The following is a 21,728-nucleotide window of genomic DNA, read 5'->3' as shown; positions in this document are numbered from 1 at the left end:
ACCACGCACCTTTCGCACTGTCCGACAGACTGCACGGAAGTCTGGCAATTATTGACTTCAATGACTTGTGAATGTTGCTTTATTTCTGCACATGCTAACTTCTGGCAATATTTGGGTTGTCATTGTTTAACAAGGTAATGCGGTGATATAAATCAGGTGAGGTGGAAAAAGTATACATATATAAATATAATTAAAGTTGGAGGTATTTTGAGGAAATTCTGACAGAATTAATTTTGCTTGGATTTTTTTGAGACACAGTGAATATAGTAATAAAACATGTCTAAAGTTGTTTTTACTGAAATGTATTTTTTGCCAGATTTTGCAGAAACTAAAACATTTGTTGAATCATTAAAAAAGCACACCTTTCTTTGAGATGTCATCAAACATTAGCTAAACATCAGTGTTTAATCACTCGTCGTTTATTTACACAATTATTTACTTTATATGAGCATCAGTGACGCATGGAAACTACTACAGTCTGTTGCTACTAGTGGCGTTTAAATGAGGTCTTCGCCTTTCAAATCAAAAAAAGGAAAAGAAGATCCCAGAGGAAGAGAGTATAAGGTCATGCTTTATTGTACTGATATTGCGAATGTCTTTCGGTTTGTACGGCGCTAATCCACTAATTTCCTTGTTCTGTACACATGTAACCTGATGTAAACCTTTCCTCAGTGTTCCAATCTCACCTTTGCAGGCAAATGACTTCAATAACTCTAATCTCAGCTAACATAATTCTGAGCCTCAATAACTCTGTTCCTGCAGGCGCTGCCTGGGTAAATACGTTTTTAAAAATGTTAATTGCATTTGATGGCCGGTCTCAACCTAATATGATAATGGCATTACATGGATGTAAAAAAACAACGATAATTTAAATGCTAATTGGAACATCCTGGCATATTAAGTCATTTTTAAAAAGCAAAGAAGGAAAAAAGTAAATCCTGATAGCGATTGCCGTTTGAAGAGTCGAGATTTAATGAAATTAAACTAAGTGGCTTTTTCTCCTTTTATTCTTCTCTCTCTCTCTCTCTCCCTTTTTCTTTGGACGGAGGGACAAAGAGGCCGTTTTAAAGCAGGAGTCGCGCTTGTCTGATGTGATTAGTGGCTCGGCTGGTGTTGGTAATGGGAGATAAAGCCGGATGTCCTTGAAACAACAAAGCCAGCACCACAAGTAGCTTATTAAACAAGAAACAAGCGTCGTTCAAATGCATGCAAATCGCGCCGAGAAAGCCTGCTTTACAGAATGGCGTGTCAAGTCCGAACGAGAGACATCCACAAAGGGAAGACTCGCACATGAAACGGGCTTCTGACGAGACGGTCAACAGCAGAAGCAGTCTAACGAGGGCCTGAGAAACTTGACATGAAGGATGCGATTCTAAACAGCCTGAGAACATGTAATGGAAGAAACAAATTGGAGCGGTCAAGTCCAACTGATCAGTGCCTATCCGGGTAAAATCGAGCCAATTCTGTGTAATTACCTGCATGGTGAAAGAAAAACATCCTGGAAGGGGGTGTGAGGCCACTAAAAGGACAGCAGCAAATGATACAAGTGGTACAGATGGCAGTGGACAGTTTGATTGACAGGGAGACCCACCATACTCCCACGTACATCTAAGAAAAGCCTTGTTACATGAAAGCCATTTGATCCTTTTCTGCGCCTCTTTTCATTTAGCATCAGAGATAATTGCTCTGTTCCAAAACATAATGAGCGGTAGCATCGCACGGTTCTTCCAGGCGCCTTTAAAGGCAGCTGCCTATGTAGGCAGCACGCTAGCTTTGGAACGGAGCTGATAGCAGATGCAATATAATGGCAATAACAAAAAAAAGCCCAGAGACTCACAGACACGGCAGGCTGACCATGTTTCACATCACACTCCTCAATAATAGACGTCGTCGAAAACACCACTCTGGGAGAGATTCCCTGAGGGAATGAGACAGGAGAGATAGCAAGCAGAAAAAAAAACATCACAAAACTTTTCGAATGATGAAAAGACAGAGGGCAAATGCAGATAATAACACTCTTGGCAGATCAATTTACCAAAACAATCTACGTCTTCAAGCAAATAGCAGGAAAATGGGACCGGCTTTTAAGATGCATCAGAGATATGACAAAAACGCTGAGAGGAAGACACACGCACAGGGAAGGAGATGGATCTCTTCATCAGAATCTCTCTCTCTGGGCCGGGGCTTCTGGGAGTCAGACGAGGGCTTGGATACAGAAACTCTCGCGTGTCGGCTTCAAACGTGGCCAGGATTTCACCCTCTGCACAGTTAAATCAAAAATACATGATGAAATAGTGAATTCTGTCCGTTTTTCCTGACAGCTGGGTAATCAAGTTGTTTCTGAGTAATAAAGATGTTTCTTTGTATTTTAAAGCAATAACACAACACAAACCCATGCGTGTCAAAAATCTCAGCCCATGAGACCTCCACTGAAAGCAGGATGATTTATGCATAATGTAATGAGAGTGCTCAGTCCAATAATGTATGTATTCCCTTGCCAATGTTGGTTAATTTTTGAAATTGTACTAGCAGAAAGCAAAAGCCGGAGCCTTCAATCAAAACTGAGCACAAACGCAATGTTTTCAGTTTACGGTACTATGTTGGAAAACTCAATCTAAGGTCTCAAATATCTGTCAGCGTGTTACTCTGGATTGGACGTGAAATTTTACCTGGAGGAACAAGCTGAATGAGCTCTAAAGATGTTGTATCATCTGCAGTAGAGAAAAAAAACATAGGTATAAGGAAAGGTAAGGGAAAGGTATATACGTTTATTGATTTGCGGTTTATGAAAGACAGCAGCACAAACTGACGGCAGCGCAAAGGATACTTACTCTCCAGATGCTCAGCTACAGCAGCCGGGTCAAGCATTCCTACAAAGGTCTGGGAAACAGAGACAGACAGAATAAGATGTTGTAGGCTGAAATTAATTTAAGCCATTTTGATCAAGCCTCACCTTCACAAACACCATTTGTTTATGCAGCAGCAGAGGGAAAACTGGAGGAACACACTTGGACTTTTGGTACTGACCCATTATCCGAACACTTAAATAAATGTCCTCTTGGGATGGTAGTATCACCCCTGGACAAGTGATCTACAGGAGAAACATATTGACATGAGGTCATTTTTATACAAATCTGTTGTGAAACTGTGTTGTACACACACTGCCAATTCTGTGTTAACAGGGTTTCTGCAGATTTAAGCAGGTTAAATTTAAGACTTTTAAAGACATTTTTAGGACCATTATGAATGAAATTTTAGACTCAAACAGGGCTAAACGGTAAGGAGTTTTTTTTCTCGAATGGCCCAGATAGAAAAGATTTTTATTTGCCCTTTCAATCTTTTTTATAATTTAATACATTTTATAATATGATGATAATAATAATTAACTAATATATATATATATATATATATATATATATATATATATATATATATATATATATATATTAGTTAATTGAGCAAAATATTTTAAATATTGTGCCAAAACAAGCAAGCTCTAGTTGTATACATGCACTTTTTTAAACATAACCTTTCTTAAAAAAAAAAAAAAAAAAAAAAAAAAAAATGTGAAAAAACGTTTAAAACTATAATAAATTAACTTTATGCACAACAGTCTGGCCTAGAACACATCTTATTGTAAAGAAAATAATTACGCTAAAAAGTACATTCTTAAGCCCATGAAAAAAAAAGTTTAAAGTTGTATTATTTACAGTATTTTGGATGGGTGTTGGCAAGATTGGGTAGCTATACTAAAACAAAGGAAAATTAAAACCTGTTTAAAAAAGATTTAAGACCTACTAAAACACAATATTTCAGTAAATTTAAGACTTTTTAAGGCCTAAAATTTAGTTTTTGAGATTTAAGACATTTTAAGACTTAAAGACCCCGCAGATACCCTGGTTATTCTTGTCTAGATAAAAGCTTGACATTGACTGAATTGTAAAAGTGTTAATTCAATTTAACAGGGAGAATGATTAGAGGGAAAAAACATTTTATTTCGTATATATAAACATTGCAAATAAATGCTGCACATTTGTTGCAGCACAAATGTTTTTAACATTACTGATTATTAAACATTTCCATATTACCAAATCATGCATGTGACATTAAAGCCTGGAGTAATGGCTTCTGCAAATTCAGCTTTGAAGGATTCTGTTTTTGAATAAATTATTTGCGCAAATGCTTCATTTATCCATTCATAAGCTCTCGTAGTTTATAAAATTTATCATTATTCAATGGATGACACAATTGCAATCACTTAATATTTGTTGTGATATTTAGACCTAAACTAGGAAAGGTAGCAGCACAAATACAAACCTTGGATTTTTATTTATTTTTTTGTCATATCAGTATAAGATAATATACTTTGTAGCCTTAAATATAGCTGTTATAATATTTTCCACCCAAAATGTGTACTTGTTTGTCTGTAAGATTCACAATAACGTTACATGTATATTTGCCAGAATATGAACTTTTTTATGATTTATTTAATAATTATTACTTTTTATTTTACATGGTCTTGTTTATTCCCAGAATGCAAACAACCCTTTTTATAGCAAAAAGTTTCTTTTTCTCAGAAAACAGATCTTGATAGACATGGAAACAAGATGTTTAGTTAACGTTATGTGTGCATATAGACAAACAATAGTACTCTGGGAGATATAAAGTATTTTTTTTTAACTCTATGCAACATTTAGTATTTAATTTAAGACATTCGACGTTTAAGAATTTCCCCTCTGATTCAATAGTTACCTTAAATCGTCGAAGGGTGAATTAAGACTTTTAAAAAAAACATTAAGACGCAAAAATTCATGTTCAAAAACTATTCCTGTAAAAAAACTGTCTGAACACAAAACTAAATGTTGCGAACAGCTTAACAACGCTAGCTGAGGAAAAACAAGGAACTTTGAAATACAAGAACGTTTATTAACATGTTTCTGTTCGAAGAGTTTGGTTGTAACTTTGACTGAAGGCTGACAGATTTACTTAGTTATCCGTTAGCCACTTGTTGCTAACAGAACGCTAAAGCGGAAATGTCTATCAAAATACACGAAAAAGGAATTATTTTTGCTGCTGATAAGCAAAAAAAAAGACAAACCAGAACGCATGGCGACGTACTTACAGCTTGTACTTTCAATTCGACGGTGCATTTAATCGCTTTTTGTCGCATTTGTTAAGCTGAAGGATTTTTGGGCGTCTTCAGTCAGCCAGGGTTTTTAAACTTGGATACTATGACAACAACCAAAGCGGCTCACGTGAAGCTGCAAGGAAATGACGACACGAAAAATAGTGACAAAAGTGAGAATGAAAGAAAATCAAATTCAAATGAAAGAAATGGGGAAATATGCTTTTTAAAAAAAAAAAAAAAAAAAAAAAAAAAAAAAAAGCCTGAATAAATAAAAATAGGCACGGCTGTATTTTTACAGTTTTTTATTATGCCTCTAAATGGGGTAAATGCACATTAATTTCAGTCAGCCAGCCCCATGGCTTCCGGTGAATTGTCATCCCATACAACGGTCTTTTGTCTCTTTTTACGTTTAACAACCAAATGGATGCTTAAGTCTATTTGAATTAGTCTATCATAAGTCTATTATAGTCTGTCTGATTATATTTGAATTACATTACAACATCGATGCTGTAAAAGAAACTTTATGAAATCGAAAATAGTCACATAAAGCTTTCACTGGAAGTTCATCATTAGCTGAAAAACACTAGCTGTGCATATCTCATTCTGAAGTCAACCACAGTTGTCATATTTTTTAAATGAAAGTGAAGTATATTTGTGTCCATAACCTATAGACGAATTACCGGTTTGTAAACATTCAGGATGCACGCGCATCGTGGTTGCAGAAAACAACCGAGAGCGGTAGCATTTACAATGAGAGAATAACGATGCGGTACAGAGTTTGTTGTTGTATTAGAGATAAGTTATGTTGATTACATATATATTATTTACATAATGCTTTCAGCGTATTATAACAGTTTGTCACCCAGTGATGAGCACAGTTACTTAGCAAAACTAATGTTAAAGTGAGCGGCGTTCGTCTGATAGGTCTATTTGCGATAGCAACCTCCAAATGGATATTGGATAAGACGAAATGACCAAGCATCCAGCCCGAAATAATAAACAACTATCTCATTGAAACTCCAAATGATTTTACAAAAGAGAAGTTAAAGGCCTACAAGTCTTTGGATGCCAACAATGTTGTTCTGTGTGGTCATGCAAGAAATAATGTTCCATGATTACCAGATTCAAAACTATGTAGTGCTAAAAACCGAGGCTCTACCTAGCCAAAGACAAGGAGAGAAGACGGAACTGTACAAGGCCTGGGTAATCATCAACAAGCAAAACAACTATTTTGACAGCGAACTGCACCTGTACAGCAGGGTATGTGAGCTTACATTATTACATTTCATTCTAAGAATTCAGTGTCCACAGTTTAATTAACTATATTTAACCGTTTTTGCTGAAATCATTGCTGCAATCAGAAATGTGTAACGTGTATGATTCAGCATAGCGTGAACTTACCTGATATGAAATATGAACTGCAGAGTCAAGTATTTTAATCAGGTCCTCACTCCATTCAGCTCCCTGTTAGCCAAAGAAAGCAGTGAGGTGTACTGTAAAATTTAAGCTTTCTATTCAAATTTGGCATCCTACTGCACAACACGACATGTTTGCCATTGCAACTAGTCTTTTTTTGCAACCGGTATGCGCGGTTGAACCTCTGTGACATCATACGTGATGTAGGTTGGTAATTCCCCTATAACGTTATATATTGCATAATAAGACAAAAAATACTATAATTTTAGTAGCCTACATACTATAGTGTTTGTGAACTAGTAAACAGGCTACTGTACATATAGTTTTTAAATCTTTGTTAATGAATGCTCCAGCATACTGTCGTATTAACTATAGTGAACTATAAACTGTAGAAATACTGCATTATAGGCTACTTAAAATTATAAACTGTGGTGCATTTTAATATAACATATCTGTACAAGTTATACTACAGTATTAGGTGGTTTGTTGATATTAGCCTACTATAGTTTATGTGTAACTAAAGCAACTTTACAATTACCACAACACATTTATTCCAGTATCTTACTATAGTACAGTATGGTTCAATAACACTATAGTATGCTCTAAATTACTATAGTATTTTTACATATGGCAAGACCATTTCAATGTGGCGATGTCACTGGCCCATATACATTTCCTGCTTGTTGTCAAACTATTTTGTTACCGTAACAAGAGGCAATTTAATCTTATCTTAATGTTAAAACAGCTGTCTTAACATTATTTGTCAATATGTGGACATCTTTGGATTCTTGGAAGCTATGGAAATTGAAAATGTAATACAGGAAATAGGTTGGGACCATTGTTATTGTTTACATCCCTCAAAATTGTCTAAAGACTACAACAAGATCTTAACAGGCTACTTCTAATCAGTTTGGATTAAGACAAACGTTTGGGCTGAAGAAGTTTTGGTTCAAGATTTATGTCAACTCACAAAAAAGGTAGGCTAATCTTTTAAAGATTTAGTAAGAAAGTTCAGTGCTAGTAGTAGTGTTTGGTCCTAAACCCAGCTGCTCTTCCAGTCAGGACGAACCAGGAATGATTTGACAATTGAGGACACATTCAGACACGAGTATTTGCAAAGTAATGACTCTATATCTCAAAACGCAGAGTGAACAGAAGTAGAGATTTCCAAAAGCGGAGAACATAAGTTCACAGAGTCTCCGTTTTAAGCTGCTTATAATGATGCCCAATGAAGGATCTGCCCTGGAAATGAACCACACAGACCTCACAGAGAACCCTCAGGAATGGGCCATGTCGATGTTTAAGAAGGCAAATGCAAACAGTTCACAGCAGCCTAAGGACAATTAGGATGTGTTTGTGGCAGTGAGGTGAGCCAAGCATGAGGGACTAATGGTTCGAGGATCTGGTTAAAATGACAGCGCAGTGGGGAGGTGAGACTCTCCATAAGCACAAAGGCTTTTAGGTATGACAGCACCATTACCTGTGTGTGTGTGTTTGTTGAGATTCTGTAGATGGATGTGTTTTCTCATTCACATTAGCTCTCGCCATCCTCTCTTCTACCATCTAAAATGGAAGTCATTTGTTTTTACCTTTTCTGACTGATTGCCTCAGTTATTCCAAATGACTGGCCTGAAAAATACACGCTGCTTTTCACACTTCTTGACTGATGGCTCGAGCCGATCAGTATTTTAGCACCTCACACTGCGTTCTGTGTACGTTTGTTGTGTGTGGACAGATCAGACATTGTTTGGAGACAGCGCTTAACAGACTCTGTGCTTGAGTAGTGAACGGCAGACAATGTGTTGATGCGTATTGTCCCGAGACTATGATGAGAGGATTAAAAATGTATTGTTTTTTTAATAGCATTTCAAAATGACTTCTGGTTTTTAATATAAGCACTTAATAAGATGATTTTTTTTAAACCAAACACTTTATTATGAACACAAAGCATAAATATAATGAAAATATTACAGGTCAATTGCTTACATTTAAGCGATTTTCAAGCATTCAGATTTAAATGAACAACTAAAGAATTCATAAAAGTAATCACTTTATCAGAATGAGTACAGCTGAGTGAAATGCAATTTCTGTACTGATAATAGGCAGCTCCAAAAACAAGGCAAAGAAAGTAGTTGGTATTCAACAAAGCACTGAAAAAGCAATAAATGCAGCCGTGGGATAATTTACAGTTGATGCTTTCTCTGTGCAATATCTCACAAGTGAGAATTAATAGCGAAGACTTATTCACAGTCGTTGAGTCCTATCATCACATAAAAACTTAGACAACAAATATCTGCTGGATTGCTGTGGGCTGATATGAAATAGTAATTTGCAGGTGGACTGTAGTTCACAATGTCTCACTGAGGGCCGTGATGCTTTATGGCAAGCCGTTTTAGCATTTAATCAACAGCCCGTACTAGTAGCTATTTTCACGTTACTAGTTCTTATTTTTTAGATACTAGTATCTTTTCCATTAAGTACTAGTACTTATTCATTAAATACTAGTGCTTATTTGTTAGATACTAGTGCTTTTTTTTAAATATACTAGTGCTTACTCATTAGACATTAGTTATTACTAGTACTCATTCATTAGATAAAGTACCTATTTAATATATATACTAGCACTTATGTTTTGGATACTAGTACTTATTCATTAGGTACTAGTGCTTATTTAATAGATACTAGTTCTTATTTATTAGATACCAGAACCATTTTTAATAGTGACTTGTAACCATTCTTTTGTTACTAGTAACAAATTTTAATTTTTTTTAATGGATTTCTATGGGACTGTCACTGAGATATCAACTATTCAGCTTTGTATGTATTCCAGCTGGGACTAGTACATCTTTTTATGTACGTTTTATGTATGTTTTATTCATTAGATACTAGTACTTATTCGCTAAATACTAGTACTTATTTATTACACACTAGTACTTATTTTAATAGTGACTAGTAACCATTCTGTTGTTACTAGTAACAAATAAATTTTTTTACATGGATTTCTATGGGATCTGTCATTGAGAAATCAACTATTCTGCTTTGACTAGTATGTATTCCAGCTGGGACTAGGACATATTTTTATGCACTAGTACTTATTAATTAGATACTAGTACCTATTTAATAGATACTAGTACTTATGTATTAGATACAAGTGCTTATTAGATGCTAGTGCCCATTTAATAGATACTAGTACTTATGTATTAGGCTGGAATACAGTTAATATCTCAATGACAGATCCTATAGAAATCCATGGAAGAATTTTAAATTAGTTACTAGTAACAACAGAATAGTTACTAGTCACTATTAAAATAAGTACTAGTCTAGTCTATCTAATAAATAAAAACTAGTGTCTATTTAATAAGTACTAGTACCTAATGAATAAGTACTTGTACCTATTAAATAGTATCTAATGAATGAGTACTAGTTTCTAAAACTTAAGTACTAGTATCTATTTAATAGGTACTAGTATCTAATGAAAGAGTACTAGTATTTAATAAAAAATAACTATTGTCTAATGAGTATAGCACTATATTTAAAAAAAAAGCACTAGTATCTAAAGAATAGACACTAGAATCTAACGAATACACACTAGTATCCAATGAATAAGTACTAGTGCTTAATGGAAAAGATACTAATATCTAAAAAATAAGTATTAGTAACATGCAAATAGCTACTAGTATGGGCTATTGATTAAATGTCAAAACGGCTTGCCATAATGCTTAGTGATGTTCCCTGTGCGTTCAGAAATCCCTGGCTCCGTGTTTTCTGTCGCTTTTCACCTTTCCGTTTCCACTTTTGTTTCCGTGATGACTGGCGGATGTTCCATCGAAAGTGCTAAAAGACATGAAACATGTTTATTAGATGAGTTATGTCAGAATCAGGAGTTCAAGGTAAGATGACCCACTGCTTTTTTAGATGTGGAAAAGGCAGATGGAATTCAGTGATCAAAATGGAATCTACCATAAAAGGAAATCCTGGATGAATAAATCTATGCATAATCGAATAGAGATGTGGACAAGTGCATTTCAATTTGAAGTCTGTGTCTGTTTATATTAATGGGTTGTTTTTTTCTGCACACGTTCTGAAGTGTGATGATGCCTGTGGTGGTTTCAGTGTCTGCCGTTGCACTACATTGTGACAAATATAATCCTATTACTATTATACAGCAGAATGTACTTCAGTATTAATAGTAGAAATAAATGTAATGGCATAGTCATAGTTTTGAAGACACACATGACACCAGTTTGCTTGTTTGAAAAGGGCAACACTCAAATTGAATTATCAGAATTGAACAGAAATGATTGAAAAAATGAGTTTCACTTTTTAAAAGGTATAAAACAACATTTTCATATCTTCTCATAACTAGCTGGCACTGTTCCAAAACCCATGGTTGTCTCGTAGCCAGAAATTTTCTTACTATGAGGGAGATGGAAAGTCTGTATTTCTTACCATTGGAAATATTGCTGACTTGGTCATGTGAAACGTCTTAGCAAATTACGTAGTGGATTATGGACTCCTTCCCTGCGTACTGCCATTGAGGCATCGTTAGCTTTAGCTGCCATGCATTTTAGGCTGATCATTTTATTTTTACAATTTGGACAGTTGTTAGCACTAGAGGAATTTGGTTGGAAATGCTAAAATTGATGTGACTAATGTTCAGTTTCTTTTCTGGGTGGCAAATTTCACATCTTTTTACGATAAGGTTCTACTAGCTGCTATATAGACTCTAAAACAGGCATGTCCAAGCTCGGTCCTGGAGGGCCGGTGTCCTGCAAAGTTTAGTTCCAACCCCAATCAGACACACCTGTGCTAGCTAATCAAGCACTTACTAGGCTTTCTAGAAACATCCGTGCAGGTGTGTTGAGGCAAGTTGGAGCTAAATTCTGCAGGACACCGGCCCTCCAGGACCGAGTTTGGACACCCCTGCTCTAAAATGAAATCTATTTCTAAATCTATTTTAAGGGTACAAAATAATGCATTAATTAAGTATTAATTAATGGTTAATTTCTTTACAATTAAGCATCAGTTAAAAACAAAAGCACTGATAATTATGGTGAACTAAACATTTTAAAGGTGCCGAATTATTCATTAACGTGGACATAACTTTAACTTTAGGACATGAGGTTAAACTGTGTTTATTACATGATTTTAGCAATACATAATTACAAACTAGCAGTAATTAAACATAATTAGTAGCTTGTTGTTCAGTTAACGTACACGATGATTAAAAGAAATAATATATGGCTTATTAAATTGTAAATAATGGTTAAAATGTCTTTATATTCAGTTAATCATGAATTATGCTTGTTCATGCTTGACTGATGCATAATTGTGAACAAGTTAATCTTGATTTACAAGTTTAACTAAGTTTAACTAATCTGGGACCCTTAAAACGTTTAGTTAACCATTAATTTCAAGTGCTTCTGTTTTTAACTAATGCTTAATAGTAAACAAATCAACCATTAATTAATGCATTATTTTGGACCTTTAAAATAAAGTGTTACAAATTTTATTTTATTTTTTTTTAGAAATGGTTTTACGTTGGTTTGCTTCGGTTTCTCATTCAGTCCAAAAACATTCGGTATAGGTGAATTGGATCATATTCACCTATATGGCCATAGTGTATTAGTGTGTGTGTGAATGAAAGTGTGTATGGGTGTTTCCAAGTGCTGGATTGCTGATAGAAGGGCATCCGCCAATAGAAGATGCCAGAGTAATTGGCAGTTCATTCTGGAGTGGTGACCCTTGATAAAGGGTTTAAGCTAAATGATAGTGAGTGAGTGAGGGTTTGTGTGTAAACCCCTCAAGTTTACTGTCATTCCGCTACATGTGTGGACATACAGTGGAACAAAATTCCATGTCTTGCTGGACCACGGTAATGCATAAATAAACAATCATAGATATGAACTCAAAACTAGATGTAAGAGCTATTTTAAACCTATACATAACTAATATACCGGGCGGTAATCTAACTATACTAACTACATATACAATACATACTTAAACCATACAGGTAACCTAAGACAGGTTATACAAGTACTTTTACATAAGACAGAGCAATATTATTGAAGATATTGTTCTAAGGAGGTATTTAAGGTTGAAGAAAACAAGTAGTGATTTGTGGTACATTAGCAAGTAAACAAAAGTTTCATTATTGAGTGATTGTAAGATGGAGTTTAAGTAAAGTGTCCGGTGCATATAAAGAGAGAGTGCTTCTACTGGTGGGTTTTCAAGCCCACTCACATGTATGAATCACATTTAGAAATGCACAATGTTTTTATAGAGATGTAAAGGGTTTTTAGGAAAGTGTCTGGTACAAATTGTGCAAGTATCGGTTAAAAAAATTAAAGATTGTGCTTTCTACAGGTGGTTTGTCAAACCCACTTACCTGTGTGAGGCACACTCAGAATTGCATAATGTCTCAAGGTTTTCATGTGGTGTGTTGGAGAGGAGAGGGGTCCTGTTTTTTGGGAGCTGGGATTATGGATAATATTTCAGAAGGGAGTAAAATGATTAAGCCTAGGTGCTTGTGACAGAAAATTTGATGGTTCTGAACTAACGATAGGCTCATAATTAACTTGGTGAAATGTGCAATGATATCAACATAGTAATAGGTGAAAATGGAATAATATATATGGAAAACTAAAACAAGATTGTCTCTGTTACTGAGACAATCAGTCATGAAATTGCATTACGCACCTGTTAATGTGTCCTGTGCTCTTGCTTTCATCTATCAGGTTGTTCAGTTTGTAGTAATCCAGGAACGTCCGAGCCACGTTTCTCCCCAACTTCATGTCTACAGGTGGAAATTAAGGAAACTTCTAGAAACATTATACTATTGTACACCTGCACCACCTTTAAGTTGTGGAGCTAAGTTTGTGTAACCCCACCGGTCCTTCACCACTCAACCCGCTCTGAGCTTGGCTTGAACCGGCGACTCTCTGCATGGGATTCGGTTGCTCTTACAAGGAGACTAAAGACCATGGCCTCTAGCATCTGTTGCTAGAGCACCTTTTCGGGTTCAGAGGAGTGAGGTTTACCTGCACAGCACTTTACTACCTGGCCTCTGTTACCCTTACCTATTGAACCTCACTCTCATCCGGGTCCCGGCACAAATGTAACCCCAACGGTCCTACACCACTTACCTGCTCTGAGCTGGGATTGAACCTGCAACTCTCTCCATGGGAGTCGGTTGCTCTATCAAGGAGGCTAAAGACCATGGCCTCTAGTGTCTGTTGCTAGAGCGCCTTTTCGGGTTCAGGAGTGTGGTTTAGCTCCACAGCACTTTACTAGCTGGCCTCTGTTACCCTTACCCCCTTAAACTTCACTCCCATCTGGGTTACGGCACCAATGTTACCCCACTGGTCCTACACCACTCAGCCCGCTCTGAGCCGGGATCGAACCGGCAACTCTCCTCATGGGAGACGGTTGCTCTAACAAGAAGGCTAAAGACCATGGCCTCTAGTGTCTGTTGCTAGAGCATCTTTTCGGGTTCAGAGGTGTGAGGTTTACCTGCACAGCACTTTACTAGCTGGCCTCTGTTACACTTACCCTCTAAACCTCAGTCCCATCTGGGTCACGGCACCAATGTAACCCCACCACCACCTACACCACTTACCCACTCTAAGGTGGGATTGAGCCGGCAACTCTCTGCATGGGAGTCGGTTGCTTTAACAAGAAGGCTAAAGACCAGGACCTCTAGTGTCTGTTGCCAGAGCACCTTTTCAGGTTCAGAGGAATGAGGTCTACCTGCACAGCACTTTACTAGCTGGCCTCTGTTACACTTGAGAAAAAAATAAATATAATGTGACCTTCATTCACACAGACATTGGTGTTTTGTCTCTTTTACAGTCAATTGAAAAAACTGTGCTCCATTTTTTAGAGTCAGATAGTTTGAGTCCACTCCAGCAGCCCGTCTCTGTATTCCTAAAGAGACAGAAGACAACAAAGCAATATTGGAATGCCTCCTAGGCCCCGGCACAGTTAGAACATCGGATCCCTCAGAACCTTTAAATCTCTCTTCTGACATGCCACTTTTAATTGAAAAATAAATAAATAAATAAGAGCCCGATTTTCTCCCATCTCGTACCAACGCGACCATTTGCAGTAAATAACTGGCCAATACCCAGCAGAGCAATGCGGAGAGTAAATAAGCGGGACAGGCGAGCCAGCGCTCAGCTCCTCGTGAGGATAAATCAAACGCCTCTCAGTCAACTCAGCCAAAAGGAAAAAAATGCATCTCATTCCTGCAGTTACTTACAGCCGGAGCTTTATTTAAATTCATGCAACTACTCCGCAACCCCCCCTCACACACACACAAGCCTTTCTTCCACCATGCTTTCTTCCACCACGTTACAGAGCACATCAATTACCAAAAGCACTGCATCAAAGAGCTGTGAGGGCACTTACAATGCAGCTGAAAGAGTGGGAGCCGTTTAACTCCAACAAGCACCAGCCAGGCCAGCGTTAAACGGAAATCATTTTCTTTTCACCTAAAGGAATAGTTCATCCACAAATGAAAATTCTGTCATCATTTGCTCACCCTCATGTCGTTCCAAACCCGGCTGTGTTTCTTCTGTGGCACACACACACAAAAAGGACATTTCAAAGAATGTACAGGCCATTTTTTCCCTCATGCAACTTCAAATAATGGATGCTAGAGCGTTCAAGGTTAAAAAAATATGCAAATGCGTCATAGAAGTATGGTAAAAGTAGTTCATACGACTCCTCTGACGCCATACAGTAATCTGGCCATGAAGGAACAGACTGAACTGAACATCTTTCTGAGCTTCTTTTGGCAATACATAAAAGCTGATAATGTCCAATTAAACAAATCATTGTTTTGAGCCAAATCTTTCTGGTCGTTCTGGCTCACAAAAGTGGTCTGAGTTATTAATTCCCAAATTAGACTGACTCGATGATACGTTCACAGTTGTGCTGATTATGTAAAGGATAATTGACAACATTTCTTTGAATTGTCAGAAAATAATGCACATGTGATGTACTTTTACAATATATTATTTCCAATGTATTTTTCCAATAATTTTTTATAGATACCACACCTGAATGTGTTGCTCAGACGCTTACTTTAAGACATTTGTCCAATTCACATTCATTTACATTTTAAAGTACATTATTAAGATAATTTGTCTTCTTAAAGTCCCCAAGAACTCAAGACTAACCATATGATTTTGTTAGCTCACAATTCAATAGTGCATGTCATTAAGAAATAAAAAATGTTTGCCCTTCTAATTTTTAATTGAAATTTGAAAATGTACTTCCTGTTTGTTTTCAGTTCAGTTATCACATTGCGTGATTTTGAGGTAATGGGTGTGGCTAACATACTTAACCACACCCCTCCAACTGTCAGTTTTGACAACAAACAGGAATGGTGAGCAGGAGGAGTCTGTTAGGTTGTGATAACTCTTCTAAACCTCCTATCTCTATTTTTTCTGAATGAAATGTCTACTTTACTACATCCATTCAGCCCGCGGTAGAAAAAACATGCCCCGCCCATTGTTTGCTCACTTAAAATTCAGTTTTTTTAGGAACTGCGTCACAATACAAAAACAAATAATGCTAACAGCTTCCGGTTCATTGGGATAGTAAAGGGATAATTCACCCAAAAATCTAAGTATACTCACAATTTACTCTACTTGATGTTATTTCAAACCTTTATAAGTTCTCTTTTTTGCTCAACTTTAAAGAAGATATTTTGACAGGTATATTTAACAGGTTTCTTCAAAATATCTTATTTAATTTAAATAATTTATTGGTATTTTTAAAGTCAAACTGGTTTGGTGAAAACCAATGGTGAGTAACTGAGAACAGAATTTTCATGTTTTTGGTTGAACTATCTATTTAAGTCCAAGAATAATAATTCCTTACATTTATATAGCACTTTTTCTGGACACTCAAAGTGCTTTACACATTTTTTGGGGGGAATCCCCTCATCCACCACCAGTATAAAGCATCCACCTGGATGACATATTCCACCAGACCGCACACCAGCTGATTGGTGGAGAGGAAATGGAGTGATGAAGCCAATTATGATATGAGGATGGTTAGGAGGCCATGATGGTCAGAGGCCAGTGGACAAATTTGGCCAGGATGCCGGGGTGAAACCCCTACTCTTTTTCGAAGGACATTTTTAACATCTGGGATTTTTAACATCCAGGATCAGGACCTCAGTTTAAGGTCTCATCCAAAAGACGGCGCTCGTTGAGCAGCATAGAGTCCACATCCGTATACCTGGGTGTTAGGACCCACACAGACCACAGCTTGAACATCCCCTGCTGGCCTCACCAACACCACTTCCAGCAGTAACCTAGCTTTCTCATGTGGTCTCCCATCCAGGTACTGACCAGGCACAGCCCTACTTAGCTTCAATGGGTGACCATACGTGAGTTGTTAAGATCTAGCTGCCGGCCAGAACATTAATTCAGCTTTTTTTGATCTTCCAAAATTTTAATAATAACCTTGGATAAATATATCATTGTTTCACAGTATTGCACTGCTCTAAAATATATTCTTTTTAAATGTCTGAGTAACAAATTATTTTATTTTGAGAAACATTTAAAATATTTTGGAGTAAACATGTCAGGCCAAATAATTTAATTGAATCATTGACTTCTGCTGACTTCATTAGTTTCAAAAACACTGATTTCTTTACAATTTAGAATGGCGACCTTGGATATCTTTTATGCTGGAGATACTGTTGTACAGAAAATGTTGGCGGTTTTAAAACCTTGGCTTTTCCAAACTGCGGTATACCTTGAAAACGGTTTTCGTTCCATGCCTATTGTGTAGTGTCTTTATAAGTTCTGACTTTTTGCTGTTGTATGACTGAAATAATATGTGAAAATGAAACTGTAATTTGGCCTGAAACAAATTTAGTTGTGCATTTCCAGACAATAATCCCACACCTCAGAATATCCATCAACCAATCAGATGCAAGCCCTTAGCAGCCCACTAGTAAAACAATGAATTTAGATGCAGAAGTCATCCAAATACATTTGCATCTGTTTGTTTTAAGTCTGAAAGCCTCATTACATTCCTCCTTTTGTGTTCTGCAGAAGAAAGCAAGCCATAGAGGTTTGCCACAAAGTGAGTAACCAATGACAGAATCTTCATTTTACAGGTGACCTACAGATATGTCTTTAAACCATATTTGAAGATTTGATATAAAAGCACGATTGTGCGATATAGATCAGCCTCTGATGGATGTCTATGTTGTAGGACACTGGCTCGGAATGGACGCTCCATCATGATCTGATGAGGAAAGGCTTTCTCCAGCTGTGTGTTGTGCTTAACTGAGGCCGGACGCTGTTGACGAATGAACACAGAGGTGTTATTTTTCACCTTTGGCTGTCAGCCTCTTTACCGATGCTCCGAGATGACATGTCTGACTGTCAGGGCTGTTGGAGTGAAACAAGAGCCCTGGAAGAAAAACAAGGTGCATAGCCATTCAGTCGTTTTTTATTTTTATTTTTCCAATTTCTTCCAACGGTCAAAAATCTCCCCGGCCACATAAATCCTGAGGCTGCAGCTGGAATCCTATTATCCGAAGCCGTTAACTCATAAACAATCCCTTCTTGACGGGAACGCACCAACCAGAGGACTTCTGTCATGTCTCATGCATGTAAATGGCACTCGCATTTTAACACCCTAAATGACAATTCAATCCATTTTCAGCTCGTGCTCTACTCTGTAATTCATAAGCGTGTGTATAATACGAGCATTTGTCAGTGAAGTAAACAACATGACCTTGATTAGCAGCGAGGTCAAAGCGTCTCCGTTTAAAGCCTTCATTTGGGCTCCGGGATCCAGGCGTTCGCTCTCCATGGCCTTGACAGCGGCTGCGTTGTTCAGACTCATTCTGGGCTTCATCCCTCACCCAGCGGGCTGATGGCAACTCTCTCCATGACTCCAGCCCCTGTCTTCACACCCCATCTGGCCGTTGCTGTGGAACACCGCAGCCCTCCAAAAACAAACAGCTATTTTTAGAATGCCAGGGCAGGGAACGTGGCACGCTTTCGTGTTGAAAAGGATGACATGTGGCATGACCTGACTTGACATTTCTGTTATGTATCTGAAGTGCGCCGTATTGATTTGGAGTAAAAGAGTATAAAGGGAATGCATAGAATGCATAGGGCGTCACTGTGGTGCAGTGGGAGGCACAATCGCTTCACAGCAAGAAGGTCGCTGGTTCGAGCCTCGGCTAGGTCAGTTGGCATTTCTGTGTAAAGTTCAGCATGTTCTCCCTGTGTTCGCGTGGGTTTCCTACAGGTGCTTCAGTTTTCCCCACAGTCTAAAGGCATGCGCTATAGGTGAATTGGGTAAGCTAAATTGTCCGTAGTGTATGCAAGAGTGTTTCCCAGAGTTGGGTTGCGGCTGAAAGGGCATCGGCTGTGTAAAACATATGCTGGATAAGTTGGCGGTTCATTCCGCTGTGGCGACCCCTGATTAATAACGGGACTAAGCCGAAGAGAAAATGAATAAATAATAATAATTATAATATTAATAATAAAAAAAAAAATCAACAATTAGAATAATACTGTGCAAAATTAAAGTTAGTTATGTTTCCAAAATAATAATCAGAAAAAAATACATTAAATAATTCAAAGAATATTATTAAAGAGATATAAAATATACAATAAAATAATAATAATAATAATAATAATGATAGTTATAAAAACATTATACAAAATAGTAATAATAATAACAACAATAATAATACTAATAAAAAAATCAACGATTAGAATAATACTGTGCAGTATTAAAGTTAGTAATGTTATTAAAATAATAATCAGAAAACTATAAAATAATCCAAAGATTGTTATGAGAGATGTGTAAAATATATAACACAAAATATTAATAATAATAATAATGTTATAAAAATATACAACACAAGTTAACAATAATAATAATAATTATTGTAATAGTATTAGTCATTAAAATAATCAAATAAAAATAATGAAAAAATAATAAGAAAAAAAATAATTCAAAGAATATTATGTGAGATATATCAAATATATAATACAACATATTAATATTATTAATAGTAATTTTACCCTTTAATTATTATTATTTTTAATTTTGATCCTGGACCTGCTGCATGTGAATATTTTTAGCAATAACCCAAAACTCTTTGGGCTCTCTCTAGACAAAATTATTGAATTTTCTTTCATGCCAAAAATCTTTCAATTACTCAGTATAGATCATGCTCTATTCAGATTTTTGTATATATTTTGTTATATTTTTATATTATATTTCCATATTTGATACATTTCCAATTCCAACTGTAAATATATCAAAAATCTATTTCTGCTCAGTAATCCACATTGCTAAGCTTTTAATTGCGACCACTGTAAAGGTGATTTTCTTAGTATTTAGATTTTTTTGAACCCTCAGAGGGGGGACACAGTGACTCAGTGGTTAGCACTGTTGTCTCACAGCAAGAAGGTCGCTTGTTTGAGTCCCGGCAGGATCAGTTGCCATGTTCTCCCCATGTTCGTGTGAGTTTCCTCCGGGTGCTCCAGCTTCCCCCCAAAGACATGTGGTATAGGTGCATTGGCCGTAGTGTATGTGTGTGAATGAGTGTGTATGGATGTTTTGCATGGGTTGCAGCTAGAAGGGAATCTGTGTAAAACATATGCTGGATAAGTTGGCGGTTCATTCCGCTGTGGCAACCACTGATGAATAAAGGGACAAAGCCGAAGGAAAATGAATGAATGAACCCTCAGAAATAAAAAAAAAAGTTGTATTTTGACAATTATGACTGGTTTTGTGGTCTAGGGTCACTACTACTACTACTACTACTACTAATAATAATAATAATAAAAGTACTAATTGTTTTTAAAGTAATGAGAACAGACAGGCCACAGGTTTTTGGTTCACCAGTTGAGGACCACTGGGCCTTTAGTGTTATCAATTCTGGCAGACGAATGAAAACATTACGCCAAAGCCTCCACAAATCTCTCTCATCCATGACATCTTTGCTTTGACCTCGTAAAAAGTTTCATGCTCTCCCTCGACATACAGCAACTCTTCCAGCCAGCATGTGTGTGTATGTGTGTGTGCGTGGCGGCCTGACAGAAATAACCCGAGACCCTGCCGAGTGCAGATGGCCTCTCCACTTGTGATGTCACATTATACCCATTTATAACAGGAAATATGTGATGGAGGCTCTGATGAGGAAGAGGAGAAGAACTTCATCAGCACCACAGCTGTGAGCGGGACTCTCCTGCGCTCTGATTGGCTGCTGGCAATGGTCCAGCAACAACCTGAACGCCTGGGAAGCAGGGGGAGATGCGAGGGACTGCCAGGAGCGTGGGATGTGGACCTGCGGAGGGCCGGATTTTTCCAAAACATCCACAGTTCCACCTGGACGGCACACGAGGCTGTTGCATAATAATGAGACATGAAGGTTAGGCATCCCGTGTGGTGAAGTGGTCACGATTGCAGAAACAGAAGCCAGACTGCAAACATCGTGAGGCAGAGTTATGCTTCACAGTTAATCACCGGGATGTGCTGGGAATCCAAATAAATGGCTGGAAGTTTGTTTGGAAGTAAACAGTTCGACATTGTGAGAAGAACCCTATCTGCCTGTTAAGTCATGAAGTATTGGTGACGTATGAAATACTGTTTCCGGGTCCAAGTCACTACTCATTTGAATTGAGAAAATGTTAGTTTATGACCACCTTTATAGTATATGACAATTTAAAGTGAATTTTATATAAAATCATTTAGTGTACACATCAGTCTCTGAGCTTGCTGCATCACAAATACCAAAATATTAACAATTCATAAAAATTAATCACTTTCTGGCCATCGGATATTAAGCATGGATGTACAGTTGAAGCAGAATTATTAGCCCCCCTTTGAATAGTTTTTTCTTTTTCGAATATTTCCCAAATGATGTTTAACAGAGCAAGGAAATTTTCACAGTATGTCTGATAATATTTTTTCTTCTGGAGAAAGTCTTATTTGTTATAGTTCAGCTAGAATAAAAGCAGTTTCCATTTTTTAAAAGGTCAAAATTATTAGCACCTTTAAGCTATATATTTTTTCGATAGTCTACAGAAAAAAACATCGTTATACAATAACTTGCTTAATTACCCTAACCTGCCTAGTTAATAAATGTCACTTTAAGCTGTATAGAAGTGTCTTGAAAAATATCTAG

The 21,728-nt window shown here is 37.0% G+C and overlaps 2 protein-coding genes across 3 annotated transcripts in view; both read right to left on the bottom strand.

The window, feature by feature from the left end:
• The window catches only part of spata6 (spermatogenesis associated 6), a 33,808-nt gene extending 28,596 nt beyond the window's left edge, over positions 1-5,212 (bottom strand). For both annotated transcript variants that reach the window (XM_056463898.1, XM_056463899.1), the window contains exons 1-6: positions 5,123-5,212; positions 2,954-3,091; positions 2,832-2,880; positions 2,670-2,711; positions 2,136-2,260; positions 1,838-1,918 (exon numbers count right to left, since the gene is read on the bottom strand). In XM_056463898.1, the coding sequence (XP_056319873.1) occupies positions 1,838-1,918; positions 2,136-2,260; positions 2,670-2,711; positions 2,832-2,880; positions 2,954-3,091; positions 5,123-5,170 (483 nt within the window). In that variant the 5' untranslated portion in view covers positions 5,171-5,212. The remainder of the gene's footprint in view (positions 1-1,837; positions 1,919-2,135; positions 2,261-2,669; positions 2,712-2,831; positions 2,881-2,953; positions 3,092-5,122) is intronic.
• A 5,006-nt stretch (positions 5,213-10,218) lies between these two features.
• The window catches only part of agbl4 (AGBL carboxypeptidase 4), a 746,666-nt gene continuing 735,156 nt past the window's right edge, over positions 10,219-21,728 (bottom strand). The window contains exons 12-13 of the mRNA XM_056463891.1: positions 13,244-13,340; positions 10,219-10,378 (exon numbers count right to left, since the gene is read on the bottom strand). Coding sequence (XP_056319866.1) covers positions 10,285-10,378; positions 13,244-13,340 — 191 coding nt within the window. The 3' untranslated portion in view covers positions 10,219-10,284. The remainder of the gene's footprint in view (positions 10,379-13,243; positions 13,341-21,728) is intronic.

The sequence above is a fragment of the Danio aesculapii genome, chromosome 8 (genome assembly GCF_903798145.1).
Source record: "Danio aesculapii chromosome 8, fDanAes4.1, whole genome shotgun sequence".
Lineage (NCBI taxonomy): Eukaryota > Metazoa > Chordata > Actinopteri > Cypriniformes > Danionidae > Danio > Danio aesculapii.
This window is presented reverse-complemented; position numbering and strand designations above follow the sequence as displayed.